The 15454-nt window shown below is 34.5% G+C and overlaps 1 protein-coding gene across 1 annotated transcript in view; it reads right to left on the bottom strand.

The window, feature by feature from the left end:
- Window positions 1-3652: 3652 nt before the first annotated feature.
- The window catches only part of LOC145681035 (relaxin receptor 2-like), a 1105974-nt gene continuing 1094172 nt past the window's right edge, over window positions 3653-15454 (bottom strand). Inside the window, exon 6 of the mRNA XM_081752357.1 lies at window positions 3653-4549. Coding sequence (XP_081608483.1) covers window positions 4546-4549 — 4 coding nt within the window. The 3' untranslated portion in view covers window positions 3653-4545. The remainder of the gene's footprint in view (window positions 4550-15454) is intronic.

The raw sequence follows: 15454 nt of genomic DNA, 5'->3' as shown, positions 1-15454 counted from the left end.
TGCTTCTTACCTAATTAGCAGTTCCCAAGAAATACAACCATTAAAACAATGTGACAAAACACTGAAATCATTATTTGGGAAGGGTCATTTCTCCAAATTTTAAGAAAGTGGTAGCACCTGAATGACTTGAGCGCTTAAGCTGACAAGAAAGGGTCACGCAGTGGCTCCGGTGAGATCCGAACGAGACAATTGTGTTTGCATTTGATATGTTATAACTAGACGAATCCCAAAGTTATACGTGCCACCGAACGGAATATCATGAGTTACAACATATTTTGTAATATAAAAGCTACAAAGCTGGAAGAATAGTTTGAACCGAGTCATTTGTTCGGAAACGGTTGGGTAAATGGAAAACTCGGACAATACATATCCCATCATTTTCAAGGACACATTTTTTTCTGATAAAAAAGAGTACCCCAGGGTCCTCGCAGGGTCCAAGACGGGGTCCAACTCAAAATTTTCAAATGGCAAGAGGGGTTAAGTAGCACATCGTTTGAAAACTCTTGTAAAATGAAAGAAAATGTAGCAAGTCTCAACTCTCTACGACAACCCTGTGCAAAATGGTGGAGGGTCAAAATATAAACAAAAACTTAATTGAAAAGTCCATGGTCACCCCTATAAATCGGAAACGGTAAGACAAATGTTAAAATAGGAAAGGGAGTGTGGCATTAGGTATATTTTTAAAGTACAACGATTTAAGTTAAAAAGTCTTGTCCCAGGGTCCCCCCAGAGTCCCAGTTGTGGTCCAACTAAAAAATTTCAAATGGCAAGAGGGGTTAAGTAGCTCATCGTTTGCAAGATCTTGGCAAATGAAAGTAGATGGAGCAAGTCTCGACTTTCTACGACAACCCTGTCCAAAATCGCGGCGGGACAAAATGTAAACAAAAGCTTAATTGAAAAACTATGAATCCAAGATGGCCGCTTAAAACCTACGTCATTCATAACAGTACAAGTCTAAATCTCTATTTTTCTCCATTATGTATTTAAAAACAATAGGAAGACTAAAGAACAATTGAATTTCGATTCACTACAACTATCATTTCATTCGGTAACAACACATATATATTTTGTTCTTAATGCACGTTCGTCACGGTTCTTTCGACATCATTTACTTGAATATAACGAATATACGATGAACACACAACTCTGACTTCCTACTCATACTGCTAAACAAATGGACAGATGGTTAGTCGGATATTTTTCTAATTTTGTCATACGTAGTTCATACATAAAGGACTTGCTGCACCAGTAGGTTGGGGACTCTATTGTAACGTATTCGTGATGGTTATATTTGTGTCATTCGTTGGTTTCATCGCAATACTTCAAGCAATATTATATATTCTATATATATATATATATATATATATATATATATATATATATATATATATATATATATATATATATATATACCATTTGCAACATTGGTGAGTAGTACCAAACCATGTATAAGTCATTTCACTACATCGAGCTGCGTCAAACTTTGTTGGTTTGGTCACAGTATTCCAAGAAATAACATATTTATATACAAACTCATTTTTCACACTGCAGCCATATTGGCTTACAGATTATACTCTTTGATATTTTGTGGATATCTATTATTAACCCTAAACGTAAAAACCACATTTCGCTTCTCCAACACCACTGGTGTGAGCTGGACACGCGTTCGATACATAGTGCGGCATTTTGAAATCAAGATGTCGCGTATTTGAACATTTCGTATATTTTCGAAACCTACTAACATTCATGCCAAATTTGGTTTTCCTAGCTTTAGCAGTTTGGTAGGCTTATCCTTTCGATATAGGTTTTAAGCGATCATCTTAGATTCAAGGTGGCCACAGATTTTCAATTAAGCTTTTGTTTACATTTTGACCCGCCGCGATTTTGGACAGGGTTATCGTAAAAAGTCGAGACGTGCTCCATCTTCTTTCACTTAACAAGAGCTTTCAAACGATGTGCTACCTCTCTTACCATTTGAAACTTTTTAGTTGGACCCTACCTGGGACCATGTGGGGACCCTGGGACAAGACGTTTTAACTTAAATCGTTGTACTTTGAAAACAATGTCACACTTCCTTTCTTATTTTCACATTTGTCTTACCACTTCCGATTTATAGGGGTGATCATGGACTTTTTAATTAACTTTTTGTTTACACTTTGACCCGTCGCCATTTTGCACAGGGTTGTCGTAGAGAATCGAGACTTGCTGCATTTTCTTTCATTTTACAACAGTTTTTAAATGATGTACTACTTCACTCACCTTGCCTTTTGAAAATTTTGAGTTGGACCCCGTCTGGGACCCTGCTGGGGACCCTGCAACAATGATTTTTAACACAAAGTTTGTCGTTAAAAATGATGGGATACGTGCTGGCCGAGTTTCCCACTTACCCAACCGTTTCCGAACAAATGACTCTGTTCAAACTATTCTGCCATGTAATTTTTTGTAGTTCTTACATTACAAAATGTGTTGTTACTCATGATATTCCTCCCGGTGGCACGTATAACTTTGGGATTCAGCTAGTTATAACATTCAAATGCAAACACAATTGTCTCATTCGGATCTCAGCGGAGCCACTGCGTGACCCTTCCTTGTGAGATTTCTTATGTAGGTCTACTACTAAAAGTAAGGTGATTTCATAATAGATTTTTAAATTTATACAAAATGTTACTTTTTTTAACAAAAATGCATTTTTCGCGTTTTAAAAAATATATATATATTTATTTATTGTTAGTGGCACGTAAAGAAATTGATAATTCGACTCACGACTCTTTACACGCTACATAAAAGATGGTTCTTTCACTATGGTTAAGGTTATTTCAAAAAGTGAAAATGTAATACACCGTAATATACAATGTTCACAATTCATCTTCGCAACTTCCATGAGTTGATTCCAGAAATTGGAAAATGCTCAAGTTTACGAAGAATACAAAAGGGTATCAGAAACAACATAATCCTATTTAGTGACATCAATCAACAACGCCATCCCATGTGTATTTCAACTTTCTAACAATTCAACTTATTGGTTTGCCAATTCCAGGTCAAATATAAATTTTCTTGGTTACTTTGTTTATGATCTAAATGGTTAACATATAATACAATAAAAGAATTACCACATTCCGTAAACGTATTATATGAACTTGATGAAATACTTAAATATGGTCTCGATGATCTAACGTAGTATTAATAGCCGAATGTGTGTTAGAGAACAACTAAATTAATCTAGATATCTGTTCTGGAGGATACAATCTATTCAACTATAATTACAACTAATTTCTTATTTTTTACAGTATAATAAATAATGGCAATGAGTTCCACTATAATACAGAATGAATTTATATCCTATATTTGAATCAATGGTTAAGCAAAATAATGAACATACGCAACGAAATGGAAAAAAAACACTGTATAATAACGATTTCGGATTACCGCAGTATGTGTTTCGATTCCGAGGGGCCGCGGTGGCTCAGTGGTAGAGCGTTCAACTCTGGCCGCACGGGGTTCCTGGTTCGATCCCAGCTCTGACGCCAAGTAAACTTTGTGGTGGACAAACACCGTGTGCGTGAGTTTCCTCGGGGTTCTCCCGTTGCCTTAAACTTTCTTCATTCCACTATATCATTTATTTCTCATCATCACCGTCTTCTTTAGCATAGCCGGCATAACCGTGTCACGTAAAACTTAAGGATTTCATTTCATTTTATCCAACAATGTAGATTTATTATTAAAAATTCTAATAAATTATACATCGAGCATGATACGTATGCTTAAACTTGATCATTCTTGTTTTTAATTGACGACACTGAAGCTACTGAAACGATTTAAGTGAAACTATAAAACTCTCGAAGAATAAATTTCATGGCATAGAAAAATGAAGTTAGAAATTAAATATTTTTATGTACGATTAATTGTCATTTAAAGATTATAGCCATCACACAATAATCAAAATGGTTCAATAATTTGCCTCACAGTGAATGCTAGAAGGATGTATTTTATTCTCAGAAAATTGAAAAAGAAAATATATATTCGAAAATACTAATGTACGGATAATATATCCATGAATTATTCCGCCGTACTTTACAACCAAAACAAAAAGAACTTGTAGCAGTCGTTAAAGCAGAATTACGCGAGAAAAGATCTAATTTCATATTTTACCAAATATTTGCAAATTTAACTTTTGAAATAACTATACTCTTTACAAACAAATTGTTAAAAGTAGAAATAACATGCTTAAATTGGTTGGTAACTGACCATTATATTACTTAAATTAACGAACTACAGAACATTGAACAATTTAGCAGAGGATTAATGAGACTAAAAGTAAATTTTAAGTTTTGCATCTTTGAAACAAACACACGACACTACTATTTTAACCATATTAATTATATTAGCACTTATTATCTTGTTAGGAATTCGTAGCATCATGAGCGATATTAAAATAAATAAATAAAAATTATGTAATAAAGAATAAGAAATACTCACAGCAGAAGACGGGCATAATATCACAAATAATCAGTAACTAATACATCACCAATATTAAGTATACTGTACTTACCTAGAAGGAAGAAAAGAAGAGAATTAAAATTAAGAAGCCAAACATAGCGCTCAGCTTGAGCTACAAGCTACGTATCAATCCACTTAGTTTACTATAAGAACCCTATATATTACTATCAGTCACATATAGAATACTACAAAAAGTAAAATAAATGAAATAATTGCTATACTTGTATCAATTTTACATGCGTGAATTCACCAGGAACAGAAAGGTGGTTACGCCTCATTCTGCAAAGGTTTGAGTCAAGATTTGGGAGCAATACGTTAAGCGTTGCTACCCGTGCGCAGGCCCGTAACCAGCCAGGGGTTTGGGGGGCCATGAACATGTTAGGAGGGGAAAAGTCATTAAAAATTCTGTTACAAATGGCTAAATTGTGTTTTTTATATTTTATTAATAACATTTTGTCTTAAGGTCTGGAGGGGCCACGAAAAGTTTTTTGGAGGGCAGACCCCCTAGGCACCCTCTGGTTGAGGGCCTGCCCGTGCATGTGCCTGATGTGAACGAGAAAAACCCAAGAAACCTCAATCAGGATGGCTGGTCGGAAAATGATCTGAAATCTTTCTGAGCGAGTGTGTCCGATCTAAGAATCGAACCTAGGACGTCTTGCAAAGAAGAGGAAAGCCTTGCCAACTATGCTGCATGGGGTTGTTTGCCTGGAGAAGTGTATTTATTTATATTGAAATTGATTTGTTTCAATTCATATCACATAGAGAAAATTGTTTCATCTCGTTTCACGGACAACACTGGAAAATTTCAGGTGCTCATGTCGGGTACGAAATAGGTACAATCGTACCCAGAAAAAATACCGCGTATACTGTAACCTACATTTTTCCGCAGTAATTTTGTTTTCGTTGTGTATATTTTTTTCTTTGAGTGTTCATGGGAGAAAAAGTTAGTAACTAATATTTCTTTAAAATTTTATGCAAAAATAGTGGGAAATAAAGATGATATAAGCGAAAAATTGAAATCAATAGCAACTTTCGACTCCTACCAACAATGGATGAACAAATAAGTGACAGTATAGGTATTTGAAATCAAGGTAGACGTTAAGTTTGTAACTGATATTTCATAATATTTCTGGTATATTTTAATGCACATAGTGCTCCAAAATCCCATTGTCCCCTCTCTTCTGCCTCTAGACCCAGTCATATTGCTTTTAATAAATGCCAAATTACATCTTGAACAAAGAGATGCTGTTCTACTAACTCTAGTATCAATCTCCTGCTGAGCATTAATTACTGTAAGACTAACAGAAAATATTAAATAATAATAATAATAATAATAATAATAATAATAATAATAATAATAAAGCATCTGAATGATAAAGATAATTTTTCACCCTTCTATTAAAATTCCTATAAACTTTTCTGAATCTGGATATGGTGTTTTTTATAATATCAAGAGGCTTCAGACAGCAATTTGACAAGTATGATTTGTATAAAGCACAAAAACGTCTTATCACTTGTTCTACAAAGAACTAAATAACTGACCTTGTTTCTGTTTGTCTTCTCGAAATACAATGTTGCAACTCACAAGGCACTGGAACAAGTAGAAAGTAATGTGATTTTTCCCCTAAGGACAGCTTCAGTGCTAAAATGAAGACTGGCATTCTCTGAATATATTGTGTAGCTATCCATCAGTCTCACACACGCAACTTCTTTCCAAACGTTTGGTAATAACATAGGTTAATCAAACCACGTTGTTGTAGGTGACAGATGAGAATCCAAAAGACCGTTAACATCGCACAAGGAGCGATAAGTGTTGGAATTCCAACGATATTGGGAAACTGGAGAATTTGCTAGACGTTCACATAAAGAATAAGACCTACCATTCAAATGTAACGTTTCCCCGTGTGCGTTTGATATGAAGTCTATATTAAGTGAGTGAGGGAGAAACAATAAAGAGGATTGAATTGTTTCATACATATAACAAGGAATGTAAAGCGCTATTATTGCTATTATTGATAGTAGTAGTAGAATTAAGTGTGGTTTCACCAAATCAACAGACGAAATACTCACAAAATTCAAAAGAGCGATGCACAAGTCATTCTTAAATATATCCCATAACAGGATTCGACCCAATGACCTTTATATTTGGAATCCGAACACATTACCGATTGAACCGCGCAATGTCACACTGACACTCTTATAATTTGTTAGTTTATACTACTTACTTTAAAGTCTGGAAAAGATCTAGCAAGGAGAAACAGACTTTGATAAATGAACTTCAGGGTCATACGTCTCGAGGTAGTAGTGCACATATACACTATTAATATTACAAACTAGGAGAGCGTAATAGCCAGAAATAGCGGAGAAATAGCGTCTCAAAGTGTCAGACTCGCAGCATATTTGATATGACGTGTTAACTTATGAAATGACGGCGTGGCAGAGTGAGGAGCATCTATACCTCTTGCGCAAAGGGTCCTGGGTTCGATTCCAGTTCCAGTCCTATTTTCTTTGTTTTTTCTCAAAGTAGCCATTTGTAACAACACGTAAAATGTTAGTTCACCATACTGTATGTTTATAATACATAAAATAATAGAAATGTTTAAATCAGTTGTAAAACCTTGAATGTTCCATGTCAACTATCATCAAAATGTAACCTATTCCGTGGATATATGAATATAACGAGTTATATTGTGCTTACCACAGTCATTATGTAAAAAATGTTCTTGACGCTTCGTGTCTATATCGATGGAAAGTATGAGAATTAAAATGGGAATGAGGGGAAATATCCTTTGGTAATACTGGATATATGCTATAACCAGGGGCGCCATTTCAGACTACATTAGTATTGGAAAATGACAGTTGTAGCCAGAGGCGGCATTTAGTGGAGCAACTGGAGGCAATTGCCCTCCCCGAAAAGTTTGAGGAATACATATACTTTATCGATTATTGTCTGCTGCAAACCGTGAAAGTCTTATGTCGGTGGTGTTCTTCCCTCCTCCAAACGAAATCTGAAATGACGCCTCTGCCTACAGCATATATCCAGTATTACCAAAAGTGATCTTCCTTCATTCTCCTTGTAATTGGCACGCTGTCCACAAATATAGCTACGAAGCGTCAAGAACATTTCAACACAACGACGGTGGTAATCATAACTCATATCAATAATATTACGGAATGGGTTACATTTAGTTGCTAGTTAACATGGAAAATTGCAAGCTTTTACAACTGATTTGAACATTTCTATTGTTTATTCATTATAAACATATGGTGAATTAATAGCTTACTTGAAGTTACAAATGACTACTTTATTGGTTCGAACAAAAACAGAAAAGACTCAAGCGGGAATCGAACATGAGGTGTAGATGCTCCTAACTCTGTCACGCAATCACGTGATAAGTTAACGCGTCGTTTATGCCGTGAATCGGAAACTTTAACTCTTTCTTCGCTATTGCTGGCTATTGTGCTCTCTCAGTTTCTAATATTAACACTATTACCTACGAAAGTTTGCTTGTAAATTCATTTTGTAATGACTCTCGAACCGAATTAATCTCACTATCGATTTACTATATACCAGAATTTACACAGCGATAACCATGGAAACGTGTATATTAAATGTACGATTATGTAATCAGGCCGAGTCTAGGTAATTTGTTTGAATATTTATAATCATCCGCTTCTATTGATTGAAATATAAGTTAAAAACAGACTGAATTTTGTGACTAGAAATATTTCTACAAATATAAGAATTTTCATGGACAACTAACTTTGGCCCTTCATATTCATACTCTCCTCCATGCATTACCTGAACATGTAAACTAGTAGTATATTATTATCGCGAAATATTTAAAATAACATATAACAAAACAAGAAATAAACCACAAAATAACGAAAAATATTGTGCGAATAAATTCAAAATTTGGTTCGCCGCAAGGTTTCCCACGCTGGGATTTAAAAGTAAGATTTGAAACGGAGTAGAAAAACTTATCTTTAAAACTAATTAACTGCCAAAGAATGATTTTACTTTAATATATTTAGTATAGGACAGGCTCAATCAATATCTTCAAATTGTCTGTCCAACTGAGAACCTGGTTCCACTGGCGTTGAAATCAGTGACATTTTTAAAAAAATTAATTTAATAACATTTAAATATTATCAATAGAAATATTAATTTTCCTTACCTATATTGTTTTATACAAATATTTGTTAATGCTCTCTCTAGAAATTTTCTTTACTTTTCGATCACTTACGTGATGCCATGTATTTATTCCGTTTATTATTTAGGAATCTAGAAGCAAGTAATTCTTTCTTGCAGTTGTATCATTACGTTTCTTCCCTTTGCTAAAATTATTAATTTCACTTATCAATGATCGTTAAAATTTCTCACTATTTCCCGCTTCTTTTCTCCTGAGCAGTTAAAAAGTGTTAAGTTTGAAATGTTTTGACTTCCTACGTCATCACCTTGTAAGTCTTTCAGAATAGCCCCGTTTTTTAGTACCTTATAAACAAGAAGACGACCACAGTAGCAATAGAAATACTTGTGTATCACTTGCTTAGTCGCAGATGATTGATGATGTGTTCATATTAAGACTAAAACATTCTCCTTGACAGATACTACTATTCTGACTTCATTATCTTTATCAGATTTGTTTTGGTTTGCTATATTAAAGTCCACTTGGAACAGTCTATCTCCTAAATTTGTTTCTTCTACAGTTTTACGCCAAGGATACATTCTGCGAAAATGTAAATCAAGTGCATATGATAGGCATAATTCCAGAGTTGATTTACCAGTAAACTTACATGCTGATTAGTTGAAGGAATCTTGCATTGGCTTTAGTATTTGATTCAATTTGGTGTGATCATCATGACACTTTAATCTAGTTCGTTGATTCAAGTTTTCGTGGACTTTTTATGAAACCATTAGAAAATGGAGAATATGGTAATTACACTCTTGTACATAATCTGAGCTTCACGATCACTGATTAGATAAGTTGGATATGGTAGCATGTAAAAGTACTTATTTTCTAAAAGGAAAATTCTCTCTGGAATTTTCCTTTCTCAGAGTAAAGAAAATTACTAAGGTGAAATATACGTCTATAATTAATAATATATAATTGTATCTACTACTTTTAGGTAAACCTCCCACTATATCAATATATAATTTTTCGTGAGCTCTAACTGCCTATATGTGACATGGATCTTTTGAAAAAATTTGGTTTCAAAATTTTATTTCAACGCACTCTACGCATTCCAACGTCTTGCTTTTGGTTTTTCCACTTAAATAATTTCTGAATAAAAGTCATACATATGCGAAAATGCCGTCTTCCGTGAACTTTTTCTATTATTGATTTAACCATAGTCTTTGGAACTACCATTGACCAAGTCTGTGATTCCTTATTATTAAAGTGTAAAGCATTTTGATGAACGTATGTTTTAGAAGGATGAATGTTTATCAACTCCTTAGAGTTATCATCCTTTTGTTTTTCCTCCTTTAGTTCTTCGACATCAAAGAAAAAGTCTTCACTCACTAGAAAATTTATGAAATAACACTCAGTTTCCAAAGTAGGTTCAGGTGGATATCTACTTAGTATACCTGTTATTTTATTTTTATGTGTAGAAATATGACAAAAGATGAGGCCAAGCCTCTCCAGTTTAAACAGAATGTTGGTAGTTCTTACACCCAACTTTTTGCAATAAAACGTGAGTTACTACTATATTATATCTGTGAACTATTACTGATCTACCTAGTATAAAAATAGAAAAGTGTCCATAACCATACAACACTGAATGTAATTTCAATTTACATATGCTCAATAAAAATGCATAAGCTTTTTTTCGGCTAGCAATATCTATGACTTTAGCTTCTTGAGTATGTGGAAATTATGCCAAATAGCTGCTAACTTTGAGCACAGGCATCTGAATACAAAATGAAACTATAGATTGTAATTTGGTTGTATTAACGCTGGAGGATTACTAGCTATGATATGTAAATTTTCGAACATATGTAACATTTCTGGAGTAAAAACTTATTTTCTGTCCTTTTCAATTAGTCGAAAAGTGGAGCAGTATGCTCAGCGAAATCTTATTTGAGCTTCCTTGTAAATGAAATAAGTGCAATTGTTTCTTTGTCTTCGGAAGTGGGAAATATCTACTAGGCTCGTTCATTTTTGGGTTACCTTGATCTTATTCCTACTGACAAAATGTCCCTACAAATTTATTTCTTTTTGTATAAAACTAAATTTTTTAAGTTTAAAGCAAAATTTATCAAATCGAATATCTGCACTGAGAAAAAAAATGTAGGTGGCATACTTAAAAACGTAGGTTACATTCGTAATTCCTGTAGTTTCTGGACTTAACGTACAACCGTATATAACATCCTGCAGCAAACGTATAGCTGAAGAAGTATGTATTATACAAACTGTCTGCATAAGTGCAATGACGTCATTCGTATGACGTAATCTTCAATAACAAGTATATACGGAGGTGATATCTAGCTTTGTGACGTCAGGATCGTATGTAGCATGTGGGTTAATAATGATGACACATACTGACTATCAGGACGGAGCATAATTTGAAGAAGTATGCAATATACGTTCTGTACGTGTGTTTCTTGCGTTCAACCCCGAGACAGCATCTATATTGTACTTGTGCCCCGTACGTACGACTAGATACAGTATACGTATTGTACGTATGTATTATACAGATTTTCCTTGTGTCGCACACAGCTTGTCCCGATACAGCATACAGAATATCCGTATGCACCATACAGAGTGCACATATGTAGCTTACAGACTGTCTGCATGCAGCATATAGATTATACGTATGTCGCGTACAGGTTGGCCATATGTAATGTATGGATTGGATGTATGTAGCTTATAGATTGTCCATATGAAATATACGGATTTTACCTGTATCGCATACGTATTGCCTTGTTGTAATATACGGATTGGACATATTTAGGATCTAGATTGTACGTATAGTGCACCATTATTGAAGTGCTACAACATACTGCAAAATGCATGATACATTCTTACTGTAATGTTGTCGCATATTGTTTTTCTCTGTATGGAAACAAAAATAGTTTAAAATATGGTTGATCTCCTTTGTGCCAATAATAATAAAATTAACAATACTACACTTTTCAAATATTAGTTTGGAGCAGTGAAACTGTCAAAAGAAATGTATTTACCTGCAGGGTGTCCTGTAAGTTTGGGCTTCCTGCTAATTCGTTGGAAAGCTACTGCAAAGCCAAGTGTTGAAAAGTGACACAAGGTTAATTTTAAAATTATGGGCACAAAGAAGGTTAACCATATGTTAAACTATTTTCGTTTTCATACAGAGTAAATCAATATGTGATATATTACTGTAAGAATTTATCATATGGTTTGCAGTTAGTTAGTTGCAGCACTTCAATAATAATGCAAAATGTACAGCCATATACAATCCTATATTCAAACTCAAACAAGATTTACGTACAATCATTTATTAAGCTGTTATCATCCATTGCTTGTACGATATAAAGATTATTTTACCTCATTCTTTTCCTTAATAGTATCTTCTTCTAAAGTGCAGTTGTTACCACAAGAGGCCTGAATAGAATTTTCCAGAAATAACTTCTCTGTACATTTTAATTAACAGTTTTTTTTTAATATCGCAATAATTAAAAGTATGCTGACAGCCGAAAACGTGTTCACTCACAAGATGATTCCTACTCAGTACTCGCCATTAAAAATGCGACACCAAGAAGGAGACTGGGTAGCTGCACCAAAGTTCCCAGGCAGATACCTAATAGTAAGTGCAGAATATTCTTAAAAGTCCGCTGTATTCGCTGTGACAACGTGGTGACAGCGGAGGCGTTGTGCAGCCATCGACTAAACATATTTATCCTTCCCTGCTCTAGACATTCTGCAAATTTGGACTTTCCGGGATGCATCCTTCTTAGTGCAACATTTTAAGCAACGAGCAGTTTAACAGTCTCATACATTGCTTAAAGAAAGAGCAATGATTCTCAGAATTACTCAGAAGATATATATGCAATAATTCAAAACGGTTATTTCAATCTTTGCAATTCAGAGCACGAAAAGAAGTATAGCTAAAGGAACACTGATTTTAGCCAGATAGTAAACTCAATCACACTCAGTACCATTAGTTGCTTGGTGTTATTCGTAAGTCAGAGATCATGGTATCTCATTTCGTGTAGATTTTTACATTTGTTTAATGCTTAAAAATGTATTTTATCGCTAATTGAACCCAGTACCATATATATACCGACAGGACGTACTTTAGTCACAAGGTGACATGAGTGAAACACTAAACTATTCGATAGACACCTGCGGCCTTGTCAACCCTAGAGAAAGTTACAAAGTGATTAAGTAAATACGGAACATAGTTCATACAAAGTATAGCGATGTATGAAGTCTCCGTTTCATATGACTTGGATAAAGGACACATCTGAAATATCAACAAAGAAATATATAGAGCTCCTTCGTGGCTAAGCGGTTAGCGTACGCGCCTTTGGCGTGGGAGACCCGGGTTCGATTCCCGGCGGGAGCTCATGTGGTTCGGATTCCACGTTAATCAGTAGGTCTACGTCTCATATAGCCTCGCTGCTGAACGGGACGCTAAATTAAAATCAACTCAAAGAAATATATAATGATTTCTCTGGATAATTTGGATTAGTCCAGAATTCAAACACATACGTTGGTAAGTCCAACTTTTTTTTTATACTTCTTTCTTCGGATTCCCAATAAAGTTGACTACTGAAAAGCTGAGTTATAGATTCTATATTAAAACAACACCTTCGCTAGACATGTTCAGTATACACATTGCCTTACATACAGAACAATACATTAGTTCTTAATGCATGTCTGAAATAATAGTGCTTCGTATAGAATTTTACTTCATCCAATCGTAATAGCACAAAGATAAAAAATATTGCAAGGGATAATATTCTTATTACAGAGAAAAAGAGTTGAAATGACTTAACACTAACAAACATTTTCTATAAACAGAGATAATATTTTATTCTAATTTATGGAAGAAAGAAAGAATAATTTGTAGTACAGTATTTTTATTAGGGTTATATATTCGTACAAAAGAATGTAAATACAATTGGGTCTGTCTTCAGAAAGGACGTACTTTTAGCCACAAACCTACACTGCTTCTTTTCACTGTCTTCCAAGCAGAATCCTGGTTTTGTTTTGATGCACGAAATACCTGAAACAAAAATCAGAAAATATTTAAAATATTAAATTCAGTGTGCTTAACTTGGTTGTACTTAACAATGTAAAGTATCTTAACATTTTTGAGATTAAATGGACAAAATCTGTTCGGTCAGGTATGGACTTTTGGGTTGCACGTAGAAAAGCTATGAAGTGTTTATTGATGCTGAACAACAACTCAAAATGTATTACTATTCAAAAGTAAGTGGGTACCCCAATGGTGTTCGAAGTACCACGGGGTATCTAATGTCTGTATTTTTTAGATATGTGGAAATGTATGTCTCTAAACTGTAGGGAACTGACATTTGTTTACCGAAAACCTCAACTCGGTAAGCCTTAGGGATATTGAGATATGGGAAAATAAAGAGCGACACCATAGAAGTGTGGGGTTTGCGTACTAGGTGGTGCAGTTTCGGAAACGTAATTACGAGGGCTTACAACAACCTCAAAAGTAGTTTCAATTAAATACACTACACACACGCCCTGATGGGGGTTTTCGGGTGTCATGATATTCGCAGAACTCTCATTTCTAAATATTCTAAAATATGTCTTAATAACGTTTTAAATAACGTTAGAGGTGTGTGTTGACCGAAACCGCAAGTCGGTACGCCTAACAGTTACCGAAATATGGTGAAATAATAAGCGACACCATAGGTACGTGGAGCTTGCATATTAGACAGTACAATTTAGAAAATTAATTAAAATATGACTATCAAGATATTGTCAAATAAAGAGAGGATCCATACAGTTATGGGGTTTTCGTGTTAGGTGGTAAAATTTCCGAAACCGGCCATGGAAAGTTAATAAGCATCAGTAGCAATTTCATCTTAAAATAATTAGGTATTTCCATGGAGTTTAAGAACATCATGGGGTCTACCAAGATTAAATTTTAAAAGTTTTGGAAAATATATTTTGACATTTGTAAAGAGTATTAGAAATATGTATTTACCTAAAACTTCCAGCTAGTACATCTAGCAGCTAGAGAGACACCATACACCATCTTGAAATTTCAGAAAACAATTATTGATCCTAACAAAAGTTAAATAAGATGGTACTTATATGGGTTAAGTGAGTACCTCAGACTCGTCAGTACAATTTCGATCGAAAGATTAATTCAGCTCTAAATTTTCTTTGGACAATTCTAAGCGTTCATCGGGCTCTGAAATAAAGTGAACATTTTTTGTCAATATCTAATATAGCAAGCGAGATATAAGGAATTATGTATTTTATGACGTCGTAAAACTAGAGACCCACATGGATTTGTACTTTTGAGTATTTGCTGTAAGAAGAAGAAATTTCAGAAAACAACCGTATATACCTTAATAGACAATTAAATGGGCGGGGGCACAGTGGCTTAGTGGTAGAGTGCTTACCTCTGGTGTATTGGGTTCTTGGTTCGATCCACGGCCAAGTCAGTTTGTAGTGGACATCGTATTCGTGGGTTTTCTCGGGGTACTCTCTTTCCTCCCACCTTTGCATTCCATCAATTCTGTCAACAACATTCACTTGCTTTAATCATAATCTCCCTGAGACTAAAATGCATAATCGTGGGTCGCTACACTGAAATATTTCCTTTTATTTAATTTTAAAATTAAATAGGGAGTTAAGTATGATCGTATTTCTATGGGTTAAGTGAATACTCCAATAGTTTCTGCAAAAAAAAAAGATTAGTTAAATACCCTACCACTAAGCTACTGTGTCCCCGCCCACTGAATTGTCTATTAAGGTATATACAGTAG

The sequence above is a fragment of the Thermobia domestica genome, chromosome 3 (genome assembly GCF_964235325.1).
Source record: "Thermobia domestica chromosome 3, izTheDome1.hap1.1, whole genome shotgun sequence".
Taxonomy (NCBI): domain Eukaryota; kingdom Metazoa; phylum Arthropoda; class Insecta; order Zygentoma; family Lepismatidae; genus Thermobia; species Thermobia domestica.
The sequence above is the reverse complement of the archived record's forward strand: the minus strand, read 5'-3'. Positions and strand labels throughout refer to the sequence as shown.